The sequence below is a fragment of the Carassius auratus genome, chromosome 10 (genome assembly GCF_003368295.1).
Source record: "Carassius auratus strain Wakin chromosome 10, ASM336829v1, whole genome shotgun sequence".
NCBI lineage: Eukaryota > Metazoa > Chordata > Actinopteri > Cypriniformes > Cyprinidae > Carassius > Carassius auratus.
In genome coordinates this window covers 14,561,150-14,580,477 of record NC_039252.1, presented here as the reverse complement: position 1 = coordinate 14,580,477, position 19,328 = coordinate 14,561,150, and the positions used below count along the sequence as shown (strand labels likewise).

The 19,328-nt window shown below is 38.9% G+C and overlaps 2 protein-coding genes and 1 long non-coding RNA gene across 4 annotated transcripts in view; 2 read left to right on the top strand and 1 right to left on the bottom strand.

The window, feature by feature from the left end:
- LOC113109990 (uncharacterized) overlaps positions 1–4,653 on the bottom strand; it is a 31,645-nt gene extending 26,992 nt beyond the window's left edge. The window contains exons 1-2 of the long non-coding RNA XR_003293033.1: positions 4,570–4,653; positions 3,964–4,092 (exon numbers count right to left, since the gene is read on the bottom strand). This is a non-coding gene — a long non-coding RNA (uncharacterized LOC113109990). The remainder of the gene's footprint in view (positions 1–3,963; positions 4,093–4,569) is intronic.
- sez6a (seizure related 6 homolog a) overlaps positions 1–10,261 on the top strand; it is a 36,433-nt gene extending 26,172 nt beyond the window's left edge. The window contains exons 6-17 of one of the 2 annotated variants that reach the window (XM_026273932.1): positions 204–372; positions 644–810; positions 1,279–1,473; positions 1,936–2,074; positions 3,934–4,130; positions 4,469–4,663; positions 7,285–7,476; positions 7,639–7,833; positions 7,937–7,972; positions 8,085–8,169; positions 8,261–8,360; positions 9,796–10,261. In XM_026273932.1, the coding sequence (XP_026129717.1) occupies positions 204–372; positions 644–810; positions 1,279–1,473; positions 1,936–2,074; positions 3,934–4,130; positions 4,469–4,663; positions 7,285–7,476; positions 7,639–7,833; positions 7,937–7,972; positions 8,085–8,169; positions 8,261–8,360; positions 9,796–9,825 (1,700 nt within the window). In that variant the 3' untranslated portion in view covers positions 9,826–10,261. Of the gene's footprint in view, positions 1–203; positions 373–643; positions 811–1,278; positions 1,474–1,935; positions 2,075–3,933; positions 4,131–4,468; positions 4,664–7,284; positions 7,477–7,638; positions 7,834–7,936; positions 7,973–8,084; positions 8,170–8,260; positions 9,330–9,795 lie in introns of those variants that run through there. The other variant, XM_026273931.1, reaches the window with a different exon arrangement.
- A 473-nt stretch (positions 10,262–10,734) lies between these two features.
- On the top strand, positions 10,735–19,326 carry phf12a (PHD finger protein 12a). The gene is made up of 15 exons (XM_026273927.1): positions 10,735–12,038; positions 12,271–12,452; positions 13,933–14,005; positions 14,641–15,061; positions 15,149–15,269; positions 15,371–15,503; positions 15,632–15,796; positions 15,882–16,025; positions 16,111–16,672; positions 16,762–16,878; positions 17,534–17,677; positions 17,758–17,856; positions 17,931–18,013; positions 18,097–18,235; positions 18,376–19,326. The coding sequence occupies exons 1-15, from the start codon at positions 11,973–11,975 to the stop codon at positions 18,729–18,731; spliced, it is 2,805 nt and encodes a 934-aa protein (XP_026129712.1). The 5' UTR covers positions 10,735–11,972; the 3' UTR covers positions 18,732–19,326.
- The last annotated feature ends 2 nt before the right edge of the window (positions 19,327–19,328 follow it).

The window sequence follows — 19,328 nt, the reverse complement described above, 5'->3', positions numbered from 1 at the left end:
GCTATGTACTGCCTCAACATTGCTACACTTGTGACTTGTGAATGTGATTTAGTTGCATTTAAATGGACCCATGTTATTCCTTTTCATTAGAGACATTAGTTTTTGTCAATCTGTTGGAAATCTGTGCCAAACATAATGAAAATGAAGACAACTGATTGCAGCAAATTCACAGCACTTTCTTTCTTTTTGTCTTTCATGCTTAGTTTCTTGTGGGGGGATGATGAAAAATGCCACTCAGGGCCGTATCATCTCTCCGGGGTTTCCAGGAAATTACAGCAACAATCTGACATGCCACTGGGTACTGGAGGCCCCTGAGGGCCATCGGCTCCATGTCCACTTTGAGAAAGTGGCACTGGCTGAGGATGATGACAGGCAGGTTTTTTTTAAATTGTTGTTTTTACTTTTTTAAACATTTAAACATTTCAATATTAAAAACATTTCTTGAGCACTAAATCAGCATATTATAATGATTTCTGAAAGATTATGTGACACTGAAGACCATCACAGGAATAAATTACATTTTAAAATGAGAAATCTCTTATTTTATATTAGAATAATATTTTATTCATTTTTGATCAAATAATCTTGATCTGTTCACACAATTACTCTGTAGCGATGCTGACATTCTTCTGTTTGTTTTCAGGCTCCTCATAAAGGATGGAAGTAACATCGACTCTTCACCCCTGTATGACTCGTATGCAGTCGAGTATCTGCCCACTGAGGGGGTCACTAGCACCGGCAGGCATCTTTTTGTGGAATTCACCAGTGACGAGGCGGGCACATGCACAGGCGCTGCCATCCGATATGAAGGTACAAGGACTCTTCTGTATTTCCTGAACACGAGTTATTCTTGTCTTCCAGTAATTTTTTACAAAAGAGCTTGTTCACTTCTGCCTCTCATTAGTTCCGGTGTCTTTAAGGCCTGAACAAATTAGTTACAGCAGATGAAGAAGAACAGAGAGGGCCAGATAGAACAGATGTTACCCAGAGACAAAAGATTACTGCATATATTTATAGAATTACAGGTTCACCATGACCAAGGACTGCTGACAAACAACATCCTGCTGAAATAATACTATAAATACTATATTTGCTAGAGAGTGCAAGAACTGATATAATGAGCTTAATTGACTGCAGCGTAAATCACTTTGGATTAAAGTATCTGCCAAGTGCATGAATCTAAAAAATGCCTTTTTACTGTTTATGAGAAAACTAATAATAATCAGCACTGTTGTTTTGTTGTGTTTATTATATTGTATCAATGTTGTTTTTCTACAGCTTTTGCTCAGGGCAGCTGTTATGAGCCGTTTGTGAAGTATGGAAATTTCTCCACAAGTGATCCTGCTTTTGGAGTTGGTTCTGTTGTGGAGTTCACTTGTGAGCCTGGTTATACACTGGAGCAGGGCGCTGTTATTTTAGAGTGCGTAAATGATGAAGATCCACAATGGAATGAGACAGAACCAGCCTGCAGAGGTGATTTTGTGTGTGTGATGTCTCTTTCAGCATCTCTGATTTAATTTTTGTTTTTACATGCCATTTGAAGTCAATATGAGATCCAAATTAATTGTTAATTGATTTTTTTTAAACATTGATTTATTCGCCTAATATCGTTCCAAACCTTCATGACTTTCTTTCTTCTTTTGGACATTTTGAAGAAAATTGCATTTTTCCAGTTAGCTAAAATATTAGATATATATCATAGTACTGAATATCATATATCATCACTTATACTAATTGAATAAAAACATAAAAAGCAAAAACACCCCCGATTCACAGTTATGAATTTCATAGATATTTTTTTTTCTTTTTTCTATTTAAATTGTCATTTTGTTCCCTCCAAAGTGATTTGAAAGCACCTGATGTAATACGGACTTTCCAAATCGTTAATACAAAATTCCCACGGGGACCTGAACACACCATTTGTTTGTTTTACAGCGGTGTGTAGTGGAGAAATAACAGATTCAGCAGGAGTGGTGCTTTCTCCAAACTGGCCTGAAGCGTATGACAAAGGCCAGGATTGTATCTGGGGTCTACATGTGGAGGAGGACAAGAGATTTATGCTGGATGTCCAGGTGTGAGTATCTGAACCTCTATGCATGTGTGTGGACAGAAATGGTAGATGGTTATATTTTAGGACCGTCTTTGTGTAGCTAAATGTTTGTGTTGCTATTCTCCTCTAATGAGAAAGCTTTCACTTCTCTATTAGCATTCTGTACAGTTCACCACCTTCCAATTACAGAGGAACAGTGTGTGTAATGACAGCTGATTAATTGATTTAGCACAGACATGGAGGCCACCCACGGACTCATTAACACTCAGCGCTAATGGGCCCACAAACAGGTGCCAGGCTGAACACCTAGATAGAGGTCACACCTGCACGTTACTTCAAGGCAATAAAGCTTCTTCAATTTCTCAGTGACCTACAGTATTATTGGATGTGCACTCTATTGTACTGAGGTTTGATTGAGATTTTTTTCATAAATACAGAAGATCTGAGGGAAACATTAAGGCAAATACATTTAGAGTGAGAAGGATGGGTTTTGGTGGTATGAGCAGAGATTAGGATGGTATGAATTAGTTTGGACTGATATGGATGGGTTTAGTGAAGTTATGTGTTTTGTGGTGGTATGAGTGGTTATTATGGTGGTATATTTTTGGTATATTTTGGGTGGTATAGGTAGGTTTAGAGTTATATAGGTGTTTTTGTAGTGTTTTTGGTAGGTATTTGTAGCCTATGAGTGGGATAAAGGGGGAACAAATAGATTTTTTGGATATATATGGATGGGTTTTATGGAGTTGTTTGGTGTGTTTTGTGGTGGCATGAGTGGATTTAGAGTGGTATGGATTAGTTTGTGGACTTATCTGTGAGTACAACTAGTACAGTACAACTAGTTTTTGAATGGTTTTAAAGAGGTATTGGGAGTAAAGAAGTTTATTTGTGATGGGAAAATTTGGCAAATTTTATTAGACAAAGGTTTCACAAAGAGACAATGTGGCATTTTAAAAGCAACCTACTCTTTTTATTATTAATAAGAAAAAATTTTGTAAAATTAAAAGCTTTTTCTTTATTGCTCTGACATTCTGCCCCTTTTAGAAGCCAATGGTCCACCAGTCATCGAATCTTCCTGAGGCTGAGTGTGACATTATCTCTGCACCCTGAGCCTCTGTGTGTCTCAACATGCATCATTAACTCAGCTTTAGTGGCTTCTGCACAAAATTATCTTCCAAACTTACCCTCCAAAACACACACACACAGGCCTGAAAGTATCTAACAATGAGCCTGTTCGATGGAATAAGAAGAAAAACACAGTCCATCTCAGCTGATTATCAGGACATGTATATGTGTATTTAACTCTGTAAACCCTTATTGTACCCTTGTCTTTTGTCAGGCTGTGAATATTAACACAGCTCATCTATGACCTTCCCAAACAACAGAACCCGAAGGGCTGACAGCTGTGTGACGGCCCTGAGGGCTCTGCCTCTCTGCTTTCCAACATTACACTAAATAAATCTCATTTCTTAGCAAAATGTCACTTCCCCATTGAAGAGGTAAATGCAGCCTCCCGATAGATGAGGGAATCTAAACACTGGCCTTTATTGCCATTTAGCATGACAGAATGGAAAACATGATTGATTCTCAGCGTGGATACTGTTGTGTAAATTTCTGCCTAGGCTGTGTAATTTGTTTTCCCCTTGCATTACTCATGTTGGTTTGGAAATTAAGATGAATTGCAGGATGACATCAGCAAACCATCTGGGAAAAAATGTGGCTGGTGCCGTGACAGATTCTTATGTTAGAATGCCACCATTCTTCTTAATTAAAGGGATAGTTCACCTAAAAATAATAATGTTCTGTCTTCATTTACACTTCTTTTTCTATAAAAATTCATGAGCTACATTAATGATGTGCATTCATATGTGTGGTTTTATTAGTCTTCGTCTGGGGAGGAATGACCTGCTGACCTTTTATGATGGTGATGACCTCACAGCCAACATCCTGGGCCAGTACAGCGGTTTTCTTCCCCGATTTAGACTCTATACCTCTACAGCCGATGTGACTATCCAGTTTCAATCTGATCCAGCCTCCAATGTCTACGGATACAACAATGGCTTTGTAGTGCATTTCTTTGGTTAGTGGCGTTACGGGAATGTGCCGATCATCTTTACATTCTTGTTTGTTTCATTTGTATGTAGATTAAGCAGTTTACAGTAAATATTAGTACATTAAGGATCCGTTATTGACATGTCTTTTGAGCCAGAGCTTGTATTTTCCTAAATGAATCACATTTGGGCAGTGTCTGAACAAACAGTAGGTGCCAACCTGCTTGGCAGTGCCCGTCATGGGCAAAGACTCAAATGGGCAACTGTTTTCTCACAGCAGCCTCATTTACATTCAAAACGTTACGGTAAAAATAGAAAAATCCCAAGACCCAATGTCTCTTTTCTCCTTCCACCATTCAAATGCTAGAAGTGCCACGTAATGACACCTGCGCAGAGCTGCCAGAAATCCCTAATGGCTGGAAGAGCACGTCTCATCCCGACCTGACCCATGGTACTGTTATTACCTACCAGTGTTACCCAGGCTTCCGTCTGCAGGGCTCAGAGATCCTGATGTGCCAGTGGGATCTGACATGGAGTGGAGACGTCCCCATCTGTGAGAAAAGTAAGAGCTAATATCAGACTTAAAGGTCACAGCAGATCATTAGTGCTTAAGTCACACTAAGAAAACTTAATTAACATGCGGATAATTACTGCATAGATTTAAAACTAGGTAGACTGCCATCTACTGGTACATTAAGGTTACTACAAATAATAACCTCCCTATCACGATAGATGCAGACAGAGCCGTTAAATATGGATGCGGAGTCCGTTAACTGTGAATACCGAGCAGTGGCGGCTCCAGACAATTTTGATTGGGGGGGCAATGGGGGGTCCTGGTCATTTCAAGGGGGTTTCATGAAAACCAACAAAAAATAGATTGGGCACGGCTAATGACTGCATATTACTGCACCGAAAATACATTTTGGTCCAAAAATAGCAAAAACTATGACTTTATTCAGCATTGTCTTCTCTTCAGTGTCTGTTGTGGGAGATTTCAAAACACTGAAGTGTAACGTTACTGATATCTGGTTCACGAACGAATCGTTCGATGTAACCGGATCTTCTTGAACCAGTTCACCAAATAAAACTGAATCGTTTGAAACGGTTCGCGTCTCCAATAAGCATTAATCCACAAATGACTTAAGCTATTACATTTTTTAACGTGACTGACACTCCCTCTGAACTGGGCCGTGTAGAGACCTTTGGAAGGGCAGGTGCTCAAAGCATAAAAAGGGCACATGGAACAAGGCTTTAAATGGCGCTGTTCAAAATATCAATACAGCAATATATTTTTCTTCTGTTTCAGCATTAATCTATTATTTTAACCATCACTACTACTCTTGCACCTAATCAGTAAGTCCTCCTTAAATATTGATACAAAACATAAAAAAACTGATACACTGGAAAATGGTCGGTGATTAATATTATTATTACTGTTGTAGTTGTTTTTGTCTAAAAGTTAACACCTTTGTAATGTAAACGAATGACAGGCTACATTTGTTATTCATATCCTTCACACTGCACTTTGATGTCAGGTATATTATGCATTTTTTATTGACAGTTATATTTTTACATTTATTTCCAGAGATATATTATTGAGTTTACAGGCTAAAGTGGTTTTGCTGTTGTAAACACTGTTGCTATTGTAGAAAAAAAAATATTTGCGTCACATTTAAAATTAAATATAATTCATTTCTGAATTGTTTTTATTTTTATAATGACAATTCAGAGAATGAGAAAATCTGAATAAGCCTAACCAGTGTTGTGATAATTATTTTATAAGGCGCTCAACGTGTTAAAAAATAAATAATTACTGTAATATAATAAAAGTTTAGTCAAATAACATAAAAAGACCAGACCCCTCGATGCCTGTGAAACTTTTCTCCCTCAAACAGTACGCTAGTGTTACTTCTACACTACAGGCTTCTCGCATCACATCGTTCTTGTAAAATAATAATAAGTAAATAAACATCAAAATCACTTCGCTGAGAATGAAACACCACTCACCAGCTGTCACGGTGTTGAAAATATCTTTTAAAAAAATGCGCGTGCGACGTGAGGAATTTTCCCGGTCAGGTGAAAGGTCATCATGTTGGTCATTTTATTTACGGCTAAATTATTATTAATAAATTGTAATAATATTATGATTGGGCGTGGGCAGGCATTCGCAAAAGGGTATGTTATTACAAAAAAAACTCGAGGAAATTTTGCTTTGACAAAAGGGCACTTAAGGGGCAAAGGAGCAGGTGCTCAAGTGAACCGGTTCTTTCAGACAATTCGATCAAATAAACCAGTTGAAAAAAAAACGGTTCACCGGTTCTTTTGCGCTCGATGTAATGTCATTAGCGATGACTGCCCTTAATTCAAGCCTTCAGTTTACCCGCGCTTATAACAGAATCAGTTCAGAATAAATCACCAAAAGAATCAGTTCGGTTCAGACGAGCTGTGAGTCAGTCTGCTTCACACTGAATCACACATGCGCAGTATCATCAGCTCCTCGGTTCTCGAATAAGACCCTTCTGACAGAAACGGTTCTCGGTTCAGTGTACGAATAAATGTCGAAATAATTATTATTTATCATTATTTGCGTAGTTTGAAGATATATTTTTTAATCTTTATCCCGGATATATAATATATATATATATAATTAATAAATAATTAGGTATCTGTGTGGGTTTAGCGATGGAAGTTTGTTGGTTTGATATTATAAATAATTATAAATAATTAGACTTCTTGAAAACTAATATCTGAATTCATTCCCATTCAAATTTCCTGAAGATAATGATGTGGATCACAGTTATTGAGCCAATACCTTTGCACAAATGTCTTATTTTTAAATAATTAAATGAATTAATTAACATAATATAATATGAATCTAACTAATATTATGTATTAATAATATATACTGTATAGTTATTATTAAACATCATTAATGTTTTAACCACCATAGTTGATGTTTAAAATAGAATTTAGATTTATATATTTAATATTTATAATTAATATTTAATTGTTTAATTATGACAAATTATAATTTTCAGTTCCAGCATAGTTTTGTTTCTCTAATTTGTTTTCTTATCTTCATTCTTTTTTTTTTTAGTTTTGGGAAATTATAACCATTTTCTGTATTGTTTTTGTTGTTATTGTTGTTTTTATCATGTGTTTTTATTTCTGATATTTGCCTAGTTATGTCATGTAATGAGCCGGGGCTAGTGGAAAACAGCCGGAGACTGTTGACTGGCTCTCGTTTCGCTGTGGGATCATCCGTGGAGTACATTTGCAACAAAGGATACTCACTTTCTGGCCCAGGAGTGCTCACTTGCTACAGCAGAGATACTGCAGACCCAAAGTGGAGTGAAAGACTGCCCAAATGTGTCCGTAAGTGGTAAAACATCTGTGCTGTTGCATTTATTCCTCAGCATTACAAGAAATGCAACCCTAAACCTGATACTCTACTGCCATCTAGTGGACTTCAGAATTACTGCATCCCGGCACATACAGTGCATCACAGCAGACTGAAATCTCTGTTTTTTTCTGTAGCTGAAAGATATGAACCTTGCAGTAACCCTGGCGCTCCATCCACGGCCATCCAAAGTTCAGAGAAAGCATTTTTCCAGGCAGGAGAGACTCTGAGCTTCACATGCCGTACAGGTTATGCGCTTCAGGGTGAACCCACTATCCACTGCCTCCCTGGACATCCGTCTCAATGGAGCGGAGCGCCCCCTATGTGCAGAGGTACGAACTCCTTTCTTTCATGTGGTATATACATCTTTATGCATTTCAAAGCACTGTTTAATGATTCAGATGTCTTACAGAAGATGTTATTGGTGTTTTGCAGCTTCCTCAAGAAATAGTGAGGAACACAGATTGAACGGTGACACTATTTTCAGTATTATTAATATGTTGTAATCAGAAAAGATTAAATCATCCTAATTCGTCATCGTAATATATTATTTTAAATGTTCAATAAAATGTCCAAATTACAGCTGCTGGTACAGAGTTTGACGCCATTCTGATTCCTGTAGCGGCGGTGCTGATGCTTCTCCTGGTCGTTTTCCTCTGCATCTCAGTGTAAGTTTCAAGGGCTGGGAAAAGGACACTGCTTTTTGTTTTGGGGTTTGTTCTTCACTAGTAAGGTTGTTTTGGGGGTTTTTTCCCGCAGAGCTCAGAGCAAGACTTTTCAGCTTCCTGGGCCATCATCTCCACCGTATGACAATATGACAGAAGAATCTGCATTTGACAACCCTGTGTATGAGACGGGAGTAAGTATGGATGCCATTAACCTCAGAGACGTGGGCTCTCACAACACCATCGTCCTGTCCTGACCTGCCATTCTGTCATTCCACCTGTCATTTGTGACACTGAGTAGGTCTGCAGAACATATAGTGTGAATAAACAAAGTTAAATGGCTAAATAGCAAACAGAGAAATATGCTTTTATTTTAAAGGCCATTTATACTGTAATGTAGCCGTAGTACCATGAATGATGCTACTAAAGAATTAAGGACAAGATATATAATATTATATCTTCATAATTTAGTGCAATGTTACATAAAATCTTAAGATTTAAGAAATTTACCTGAAGAAATGTATTTTGTTTTTTTTTGTTTTTTTGGTTGTTGTTGTTTATTCATAACATACAAATGGTTAGAATAAAATATGTCAGGTTGCAGTGGAGAAGAGAAGACTCTGGGTCCCTCATGAAAACATTCATTTTAGATGTAAAAACCCATTTAGGCTCAAGGCTGTGGGTCATTGATATCTAGAACTCAGCAGATGGTGTGTGTGCATGTGTGTTCGTGTGTGTGTGCGCGTGTGTGTGTGCGTGTGTCTCAATTTACCCTCTTCATGTTCTCATATCGGATGTTCTTACTAATACTGGAGTACCAAATATTAACCAAAAAATAATTTCGCTGATATCTATTGAATGTGAAAAATGTGAAATATCTGTTGAATGTGAATAACAAATTCCACTGGAATGATTATACAATTATTATTGTTTATTTACATTATATTACCTTCATATGAATCGCACAGGATTCATGTTTTGTTTCAAGTCATTTATGTTCACATGTTCATAATTTTTGTGTTTCATGTCTTCATAAGTTTGATTCAAATAAGAAAATGATAATGAAGCTCTTGAATTAGCTTGCACATTATACTTCCATAAACATATATAAATATAGATTTATTTTTTATATGAAAGAACACGATGCTTCTATTCGGCAAGGATGCATTCAATAGATCAAAAGGAAGAGAAAAGACATTTACATTACTACAAAAAAGCATAATGGTTTTCACAAAAATATTAAGCAGCACAACACTGATAAAAAAAAAAAGAAGAAGAAATTACAGAGTGCCGAATCATATAACTGCATACTTGAATGACTTCTGAAGGAACATGTGACACTGAAGACAAGACTGAAATAATGGCTTCTGAAATGTCAGCTTTGCCTCACAGAAATAAATTACATTTTAAAAGTACATTTTATTTTACTGCATTTTTTTATCTAATAAAAACAATAGTAAATTAATATGTCACTTCCAAAGCTGTGTATTTTTTCCATTAAATGTTTTTGTTTCAATTACGACTTGGATCACCAGCTGTATTTAATTGGGCTCTGAATGAAGACTTTGAACACTACAGCTAAGCGGAACTACTGTGCTGTACTGAAATCTGATTTGTTTATCTTTTCAGGATGCAAGGCAATACAAGGTGTGTATGTAAAATTCACCTGTCTTTCTTTTGGCACCTCTCATTTTTTCTGTTGGGCTCCTGTAAATGTATTTTTCTCCAAGACCTCTGCCAGCACATTAATGATGGTGGACAATAGGGTTTTATTTCTGTAGCACATCAGAGCCTGCGATTTGTGTTGTACTTTTTTTCTTTTTTTGTCTGGTGAAACTCCACAAGGCTCACACTTTGAGGCTGGAGTCTGGACTATATCAGAATGCACTGGATTATTTGTTTCACATAAGGGAACCACAGAGGTGGAGGTTGTTTCCACCCACATGCAGCAAAACCTTATGAGAGTTGTGAGCATGGCTGAGAGTCTTGAGTTCAGTTGAGCTCATGATGGTGATAAAGCCATTTCTCTTTGTAAAACTGTCGCTGCATGTGGGCTTATTTGCAGAACACTGTAAATAAATGGTCTAAAACTTGATTTTGTGTTATGTATTTATTATGCAATATAGTCTGCAGCTATCAAAGTTTTAATTTAAACAAGATTCCAGCTATTTATTGAAAAATATCACTGCTTTATCTTTCTTATCATTCTACTGCATATTTATTTTTATTCTGATTTTATTAGAATAAAATGAAATTTTTCAGTAGAATTAATTCTATTATCAATTATTCTAAATATTGAATATCTATGAATGCTAATTTATTCTGAATGTTGAATTTTTATGAATGTAAATGTGAAAATTAATTAGATTATACATATAGCCTATGATAGCTTACATATTATATACATAATAAATTAATTAACAATTGTTCACCACCATTTTTCAGTGCTCATTGGAGATTTTAAAATTAGTCCATTCCAAAACCACCAAAAATAAATTGTTTCATTTCTTCCGTTTCACACACTGGTTCATGTCACGCCGGCGACAGAACGGACCAATCAGAGGCCAGATTTTTCCCTCACAATACAAAGAGACTCGAACACGTAAACAAACCGGATAATGGCATCCGCTTTCCAACCTTCGCCGGTTGATGTATTTAACAAGTTCCTCACACCCACAAAAAGGATATACTGACGTTTCCCACAATGACTACTACGACAGAGAGCTTTTATTAATAAACAGGAAAAGAGCAAGATGGCTCCACTGTTTACGGGTAAGTGATGCCCGACCGCGAACGAATCGTTGTTCTGAGCCGGCTCCTTATAAAGATTCATTCTAACCGATTCACAAATCGTTTGTAAACCACTCGACAGTAAACAATGGATACTTTAGACTTTACCCAAAACTTAAATATCTGTCATCATTTACTCACCCTGATAAATGTATTTTCTTTAATTACAAATGAATGAATTTCCTCTTTCCTCCCTCTGGTATGACCGAATGGCACCTTGAGTCACCATTCACTTGTATTGTATAGAAAATACATGGAAGCGGATGGTGACTGAGGCTGTCAACACTGTCAACAGGTGTTTGGAAGGTGAGTAGTTATTTTGGGTAAACTATCCCTTAAAAATAATAAAAATAAACTTTGGTTGGAGAGTTTTAAGGTTTGTAAAAACCATAAACAATGCAAAGTCATTCAGAACAGTATTTAAATATTTATCATATAAATAGTTATTTAAAAATCTATTAATATATAGATGCATAAATGTTAATTCTTTATTACATAACCCTCCTCCATGGAAAATCAGTAAATTGATTCTACTGAACCTGTTCACTAAAGCGAACCGATTCTCTAAATGAATTGGATTCCCAGCGCTACTGAAGGGGTGACGCATGCGCATACGGGTTTGTGCGTCAGTTCGCGCGAGCGTTCCTTCATCACAACAGAGATGCTCCGCCGTTAAGTCGTTGTTTCACCGGGAGAAAATCGTCTGGTTTTCGCCGTTGCCAGTTCCTCGGAGGATTTTTTCTTCGAGAGGCTTGATGTTTGACGTCTTTCCAACATGGACTTCATGATAATTTCTGTGTCTTTATTATTCCTTCTCTTGCCGGGCCGGAGTCTCGCACAGCACCACGGATAGAGGCCTCTGCGCGCCTGCTCGATTAACGGAGAGCCCGCGCGGAGCCACAACAGACACGGGCGGGAATCCCACGGCTGTTTGGAGGTCAGACGCTCTTCATCTGACAGGAGTCGTGGTGTAACGTAGCGGCTGAGGGAGACAGTACCAGTTGGGGCTGGTGTTGATGTGGGGAAAAATGGAGACCCCGACGATCGTGTACGATCTGGATACCTCCGGCGGACTGATGGAGGTAAGACAAACACGCTTGTGCACTCGTTTAATCCTCTCTTCAGTGTCCGGTTAACACTGTCAGTGCCGCCGCTAACAAGCTCTTGCTCGCTAATGTCATCCATTCCATAGGCTCCCTTCACTGGGGCGCGCGCGCGTTCACGGTCACGGCCCAACAATGGCTCGAGTGGCTGATGTGATGAAAACAGTGGGCAGATGTTTCACTAATGAGTTTCTGAATCTGTCTCTTGCAGCAAATCCAGACTCTGCTGGCACCACCCAAATCTGAGGATGGAGAGAAGCGGACCAGGAAACCGGACAGGAGCACCAGGAGAGCCGGCAGGGCCACCAATCACGATACCTGTGACAGCTGCCGGGAAGGAGGGGACCTGCTGTGTTGTGATCACTGCCCTGCTGCCTTCCATCTACAGTGCTGGTGTGTGTGATGCTGGAGCTAGGACAACATTGGGCTGAGGACTGTGATGCTTGTTTAGTTGGGGCACATGCATTACAACTATATGTCCGTCGGATTTGGCTGAGGTTTCTTCTTGCATCTCCAGTTGGAACATCTTGGGTGTTAGAGTTTATTTATTTGCTGATGTTTTTTGCATGAGCAGGGAAAAGCTGTAGCAGGGAGCTGATAAATAATCATTAACTATGGACATCTGAACGCCACGGCCACGTCTCCATTATGAAAAGATTAAGATTATGAGATGGATTTTCCTTAAGTCACTTTGTCAGATGTTTCCACATCTTTGATCGGCTTCGTTTATTAACGTGAGCATTAAATAAAAATGTGCTGTATCTGTTTTAGAAATGCATGTTATAGATAATCCGTGCAGGTTTACATTTTTTAGTTGATAAAAGACAGACTTCTTTTTGATGACATATGCAGGGCTTCCGGCTAAAATTCAACCCTGCAAGCTTTAACGCTCATCTGCCTTCATTTTTGAATGCACTGTCCACATCTCAAAATCTAGTCAACAACTGATGCACATAACCAAATCCCTGCGGTGCAGTTTTTTTTTTCTTATTTGTTAGTCTGTTACACTCGGATGTACATCAGAGTTTGAAAGAAAAGATATGTCTCTCTTTTTGTTTTATTGTGACTAATCTCACTTCATGCCGTAGTAGACGGTCAGCTGCAGTGGAGGATGTTTGAATCGCATCGATTTCACCTCCGGATTTTCTCATTGTTTATTCCGTCTGTTTGGGAGGTGAAATGATTCCATGTGTGTTTGAGGAGAAACACATGCAGCTGGTGCAGAGTGGGCCATGGGCCACTGGAAATCTGCCGCACTGGCCTGTATTTGTGTAGACTCTAAATTACAGAGTTTCTGGGATTGATCAGATGTGCTTCAGATAGAAACTACATTAGGAAGTTCTCTTAACAGGTCAGGTATTTGAAAGAACTGTGGGAAGTTATAGATAGGAAAGTTAGAACAGGTTTTTATTTGCTATGTTTTTACCCAGTTGTTGAAGTAATATAGAATCTGAGAGCCTGGTGCATTTAGACTTCATTACAGGATCTACCATCAGTAGTTTGAACATAGATCTTTTTGCAAATGTGCAATGCATTAGAAAAGAGAGACTCCTTTCTTACAGAGAGAGGTTTTGATCTACCCTCTCAATACCGGCTGGGTATAGATAGCTTATTCAAAGTTGCCTCTTTTAAATCATCTCTTGCATAGGTGTTTAATGTGGGCATGGTTTTAGAAACTTTAAAACTTAAAAAGAAATTTGTTGGTTTTTTGCTTTTTTAAATTTTACATTCAAAGTAGGCTAAAGTAAAAAGCTGGTCTGCTGTCCCATTATCATTCATTGTTGTATTGAATGGCTGTGCATACTATAACAGTGTATGTTTTCTCTGTGCTAAGCCTGTAGTATTACCTCTGACTTTGTTTACATTTCCTCAGTAACCCGCCATTGTGCAGAGAAATGCTGCCCCCTGGAGACTGGATGTGCCATCGCTGCACTGTTCGCAAGAAGGTTGGTGTCCTGTCTGTTATGAAACAACCACTCATGTTATGCGAAGTTTTAAACTTGCCCATAATTTTGTAATCTTTCCAAATTTTAAATGAGAATAGTTTATACAACAGAGAAGCCTTAAACTCTCCCTGCAGTTTTCAGATAAGATTTTTCAGATGATGTTCCTGTGCCCCAGTGGTAGAGCAATGCGTTAGCAGCGTAAAAGGTCATGGGTTAAATTCCCAGGGAATGCACATACTGATAAAAAAATAAGTTGCTTTGAATAAAAGCATCTGCTAAATGCATAAATGTAAAATGGTGTTACATTTGAAGTTATTTATTTTACATTAATGTTATTAGAGTAATAGTAATATGTAATTTTTATAACGTAATATATTTTAAATTATTGTTATATTGTGTAATTGATGTTATGTTCTTAAGTTGTTATTGTATAGTCATACTGAATGAGAGAAAAGGTTTTCCTTTTTTTTCTTAGCTGATCACATGAGTTTGAAAAATCTTTATACTTTAATTCTACAATTTTTTTTATCAATTATGCCAGTGGGTCCTTAAAAACAACAAAAAGAAAAGAAAGAAACAGGCCTTAAGTTCAAAAATGTTCAAAATCATGTTATTTGTATTTTGGCTCTTAACAGAAAAGGGAGCAGAAGAAGGAGCAAATTAACGGTCTGTTGGAGCTGCAGCTGGGGAAGCAGATGCCTTCTCCGTGTCCTGAGCAGGAATGTGGGACATTACGCCTGGATCCTTCTGTGGGGTCGTGCGGCACAGGGCTTCGGGCTGCTGTCGCTCAGGTACGACTTTTGGAGAGACGACCCAGCAGCCGACCCGCAACGCCCAACTCCAACACTTCTTCCACAGACACACCGTCTGAGCAGAACGACATGGAGGAATATCTCCTGGATGTGGAGGACGAGGCCCAGGGTTCTGAGCCTGAACTCTCAAACATCACAACCACACTCAAAAGACCATTCGGCCTCCTAATCGCCGCTGCCATGCAAATGAACCCTACGCAGTTCCAGCTTCCAAATGACCTCACTTGCACGACCGCACTTCCAGGTACAGGACATTCTGATCTCACTTTAAAATACTATGAACAGACTGTATGTGATTCTAAGATTCAGTGTACCTGTTTTCTCGCCTCAGGCACCAGCAAAAGGAGACGAAAAGACGAGTTATCAGCCAAGAACATTAAACGTCCACAACATGAACTGGACCATTTTGGACTGGTTCCACTGCCAGTGAAGGTGTGCTATACATGCAGCAGGTACAAGCTTTTGTAAATATATACATGTTATTTATTTATTTATTTTTAAAAAGGGCCCCATTTTAGGATATTATACATTAATAGTTGTCTTTTTCTCTCAGGAGCTGTCGATTGGCTCCACTGATCCAGTGCGATTATTGTCCTCTTTTGTTTCATATGGACTGTTTGGACCCGCCTCTCACTGCCTTCCCTACTGGCAGGTGGATGTGTCCCAACCACATCCAGAACCTAGTAGTAAGGAAGCTTGTGTAAAACAGAAACCAGAAACTTGTGTATCTTTTGAATTGTGACACTTTCATATGCTAAAATGGAAAAGACCTCTACAAACATGCTACTCATGAATTTTCCTCATTTCCCCACAGCTGAACCAGAGGAGCTTGACCTTCAGCAACCGTTGCCAGTTATTTGACCAGTTTCAGGACCGCATATCCCAGCATGCCGTCAAACTCGACTTCCTGCAGCGGATACATCGGCAGCACCCCCCTACACAGCAAACCGCTCATGCCAACAGCAGAAAGACTCTGAAGGTAATCTGTCCTCTTTTAAACGTACTGTTTGACACTAGTGATGGACACTTGAGATGATGTTGAAATATTGCTTGGTTAATCGCAGGTTCCAGATGCCATTAAGTCACAGTATCAGAACCCACCTACTCTGATGGCCACGGCAGGAATCCGTGAAGGGGAACTGATCTGTACTGGCCTTCCAGAATCGTTTGCCCCACAGCACTTAGCCAGTGAAGACGAACAGTGTCAGGTGTGTATAATCAGCCTGCGGTTTGCTTCTGCTTTTGAATTCAGTGTTGTTTCTGAACCAGTGCTTTTATTATGCTATGGTGTAGTGGCTCAAAGACGTCATCTCGCTGCAGTGCAGCATTATGAGGCATCTACGAAACAGACAAACATCTCCTTGGGATTCAGAGCACACAGAAAAGACAGATCTGAAACCCAGAGACTCTTGCCAGAGTGCCGTCTCAACGGGCAGCCAGAACACTGCTCCGAAAGTTTCCTGTAGCTCATGTACTAATGGACTGTGTCAGAACTGTAAGACCACAAATGGCCCTGTAGACCGATTGGTTCGGTCCAATGGAATGCATGGTCCTGATAGAACCCAAGAAAACACCACTGACCATGAAATGTCCCGTTTACACGCGCCCTCTCCACCCAACCATGCCAACCCTGAAACACAGATCAAGACTGAGAGAGCCAGCTTAAAGTCCTGTAGTAGAACTGAGGACTCTCCTCCTGTGTGTGTCAAATCTGAACCCAGCGCTCCATCATGTGACCATGAGAAAACGACATCAGCTTCAGACACAGTAGCAGCAAAACTCTCAGGCTTTACTTTATGTTCAGGAGCGCATGCAGTCAAATCACAGAAAAGCATCTCAGACACCAGGTCAAAAGGTCAGAAATCTACATCCCCTTCCAGTTTCTAGTTTGATTATTACATAGCGATGCTTTAAAAATATTGATTGGCTGATTACTCTTATCAGATGGGAATGCTGTTTTGGATGCTGTGACGTCAGGCAGTGGTGACGTCTTCTCTCGCACAGAACCAAACATGCTGGAGCTGTCCGGACGAATAAAAGATATCGTGCAGGACAGCGGAGGTGGGGTTTTTTGTGTTTCAGAGAGGAATCTTGTAATATTTCTGTTTTGCTTTTCAAGTTAGGTTGAAAAGATATTGTAATTCATAATCCCTCCTAGTTCTAACATTTATGTAGTTTTGTGTATTTTTGTGACTTTGGCGCTCCCTACAGTTAAGTCAGTGAAATTAGCTAGTAAATAAACCAGTCATAATTACAGTTAATATCTATCTATACATAAAGCTGCCATAAATCGGACTGCTATTTTCATAGAATTTCATACATACTCAGCAAACTTACATAGTTGAATTAGAATATATAATACATGTGTATGTTTGTAAGCCTGCACAGTTAGGGGGAAAAATTGTTATATGTGACCTTGGAGCACAAAAACGCTCTTAAGTCGCTGGGGTATATTTATAGCCAAAAAAACATTGTAGGGGTCAGAAATAATCAATTTTTATTTTCTGATAAGATAAATAGATAATAGATAAATCTCAATTTTGAAAATTTGATACTCATTACTGGTTTTGTGGTCCAGGGTCACACATATCAAATTGATAATAAAATAATTATTTTATTAGGTTCATTATTATTATTACTTGAGCTATATTAAACAAAACACTTCAAAAGTTGGCAGCCTTTTGTACGCATTCTGAAACCCTGTTTTTTTTTGCAGAAGTTGAGCTTGGCTCATTGGATGATAAATTTATCAAGCTTTTAGCATGGCAGAGGATTCAGCAGCTCTTTGAATCGAAAGCCTCTCCTGTTGAGAGCAGTTCCTCTTTGACTGTATCACCCACTGGCAGGAAACACAGTGAAGGTATGAGATTTATTATTCATTATGCTTTTTTCTAAATTTGTGTTACCTTCAGGGAATAAATTCTTGAGGTTTCATTTCAGCCCAAAACAGGGAAGTGCAGGCAAGAGCTTCATTGTGTTCGGCCTCGGAAAAGGGAATGGCTGTAAATATGTGCTACAGGAGTCTTTACATCGGGACAGGTGATTATCATTCTGTGGCTGCAGTAAATGCGTCATCCTACACTGTTCAGTACAACTATGTTTTCTCATTGCAGGTGCTGATATGGACGTGTGCCTTACAAACTATGGGCATTGTAACTACGTTTCAGGGAAACATGCCTGTATATTTTATGATGAGGTATGCGATTTTAAACATTGAACATGCTTTAAGCACAAAGGAGGTCATTTACACGTACACACGTTTGTTCTCTCCTTCTGCAGAATACAAAGCAGTATGAACTGCTGAACTACAGCGAACACGGGACAACCGTCGACAACGTATTATATTCCTGTGACTTCTCTGAGAAGATGAACCAGAGTCCATCCAGCAACCTGCTAGCCAAAGTGCAGAACATCATCCGTGAGTTATTTCTCTTCCCAGATGGGGAAGATGAAAAATGCATTGTCAATAACATGCATTTAGAAAATAGATAACGGTGATTTCCATTTCATGAAAACGTTGCAGAGTAAGCTTTAGTATTAACTCAAGTGTGTTTGTAGGACGCTGCAGAAAAAAGGAGCAGGAGGAGTCTGCAGTGGGCGTGGCTTCAACAACAGAGGGTGGAGTTATGAGCTGCATGTCCCACGATGCTTCCATCACTCCGTGTAAATGTAAAAACAGCAGCTCCAGTTTGATTGGAGGCAGTGGCGCAGGATGGGAAGGCACTGCACTCCTCCATCACGGAAGCCACGTCAAACTGGGCTGCTTGCAGTTTATATTCAGTATCACTGAGTTCGCCAACAAGCCGCTTCGAGAGGAGCTCACCACCTGCAGCCTCACTCCCACACCTGGCCAACAGGGGGAGCAGCTGAGCAAGGCCACGCCTCCTCTGCTCCAACACAATCTTGTAACTTAACCCTTAAAGCTTCTACTTGTACAATTTAAACGGTTTCCTAATTATTTAATTGTTTACACACTTGCATGAGGTGACTTTTTTTCTAGTTTCTTTCAGACTTTTTTGGCAGGTTGCACACTTTTTCTTGTCTCAATGCAAAACTTGCATTTTTAAAGGGAAACTTTGATCATGAACTTTGATCTATGCTCAGAACCAATGAGCAGTTTTCACATGTAAAAGAAAAACATCAAAACATGTTCTATTTTGTGCCAGTAACAATAGTTTTTATATAAATACACATTTTAATTTTTGTTTATAAAAACGGATGCTTTTATTTATGTACGTCCACCGGAGCGCAGTCAGACCTGGTGTTTCTTTGGTGTGCAAAGAGACTCATGTACATATATGTAAGTATCCATGTGAATAGCCAAAGATCCACAGGATTCAGTGCAAAAAAGTGCTCCAGTTTGTATTATTTCTGTTGTGCATTATTTGGTTGCTGTTCAGTCCTTTTATGTGTCTGTTTCATGTGGTTCCGTAATTTAGTTTTCACCAGGTTCTTATGTCAAAAATGTAAATACAAACCAGATTTTAAATAACATGTTTTAGAAATTCAGT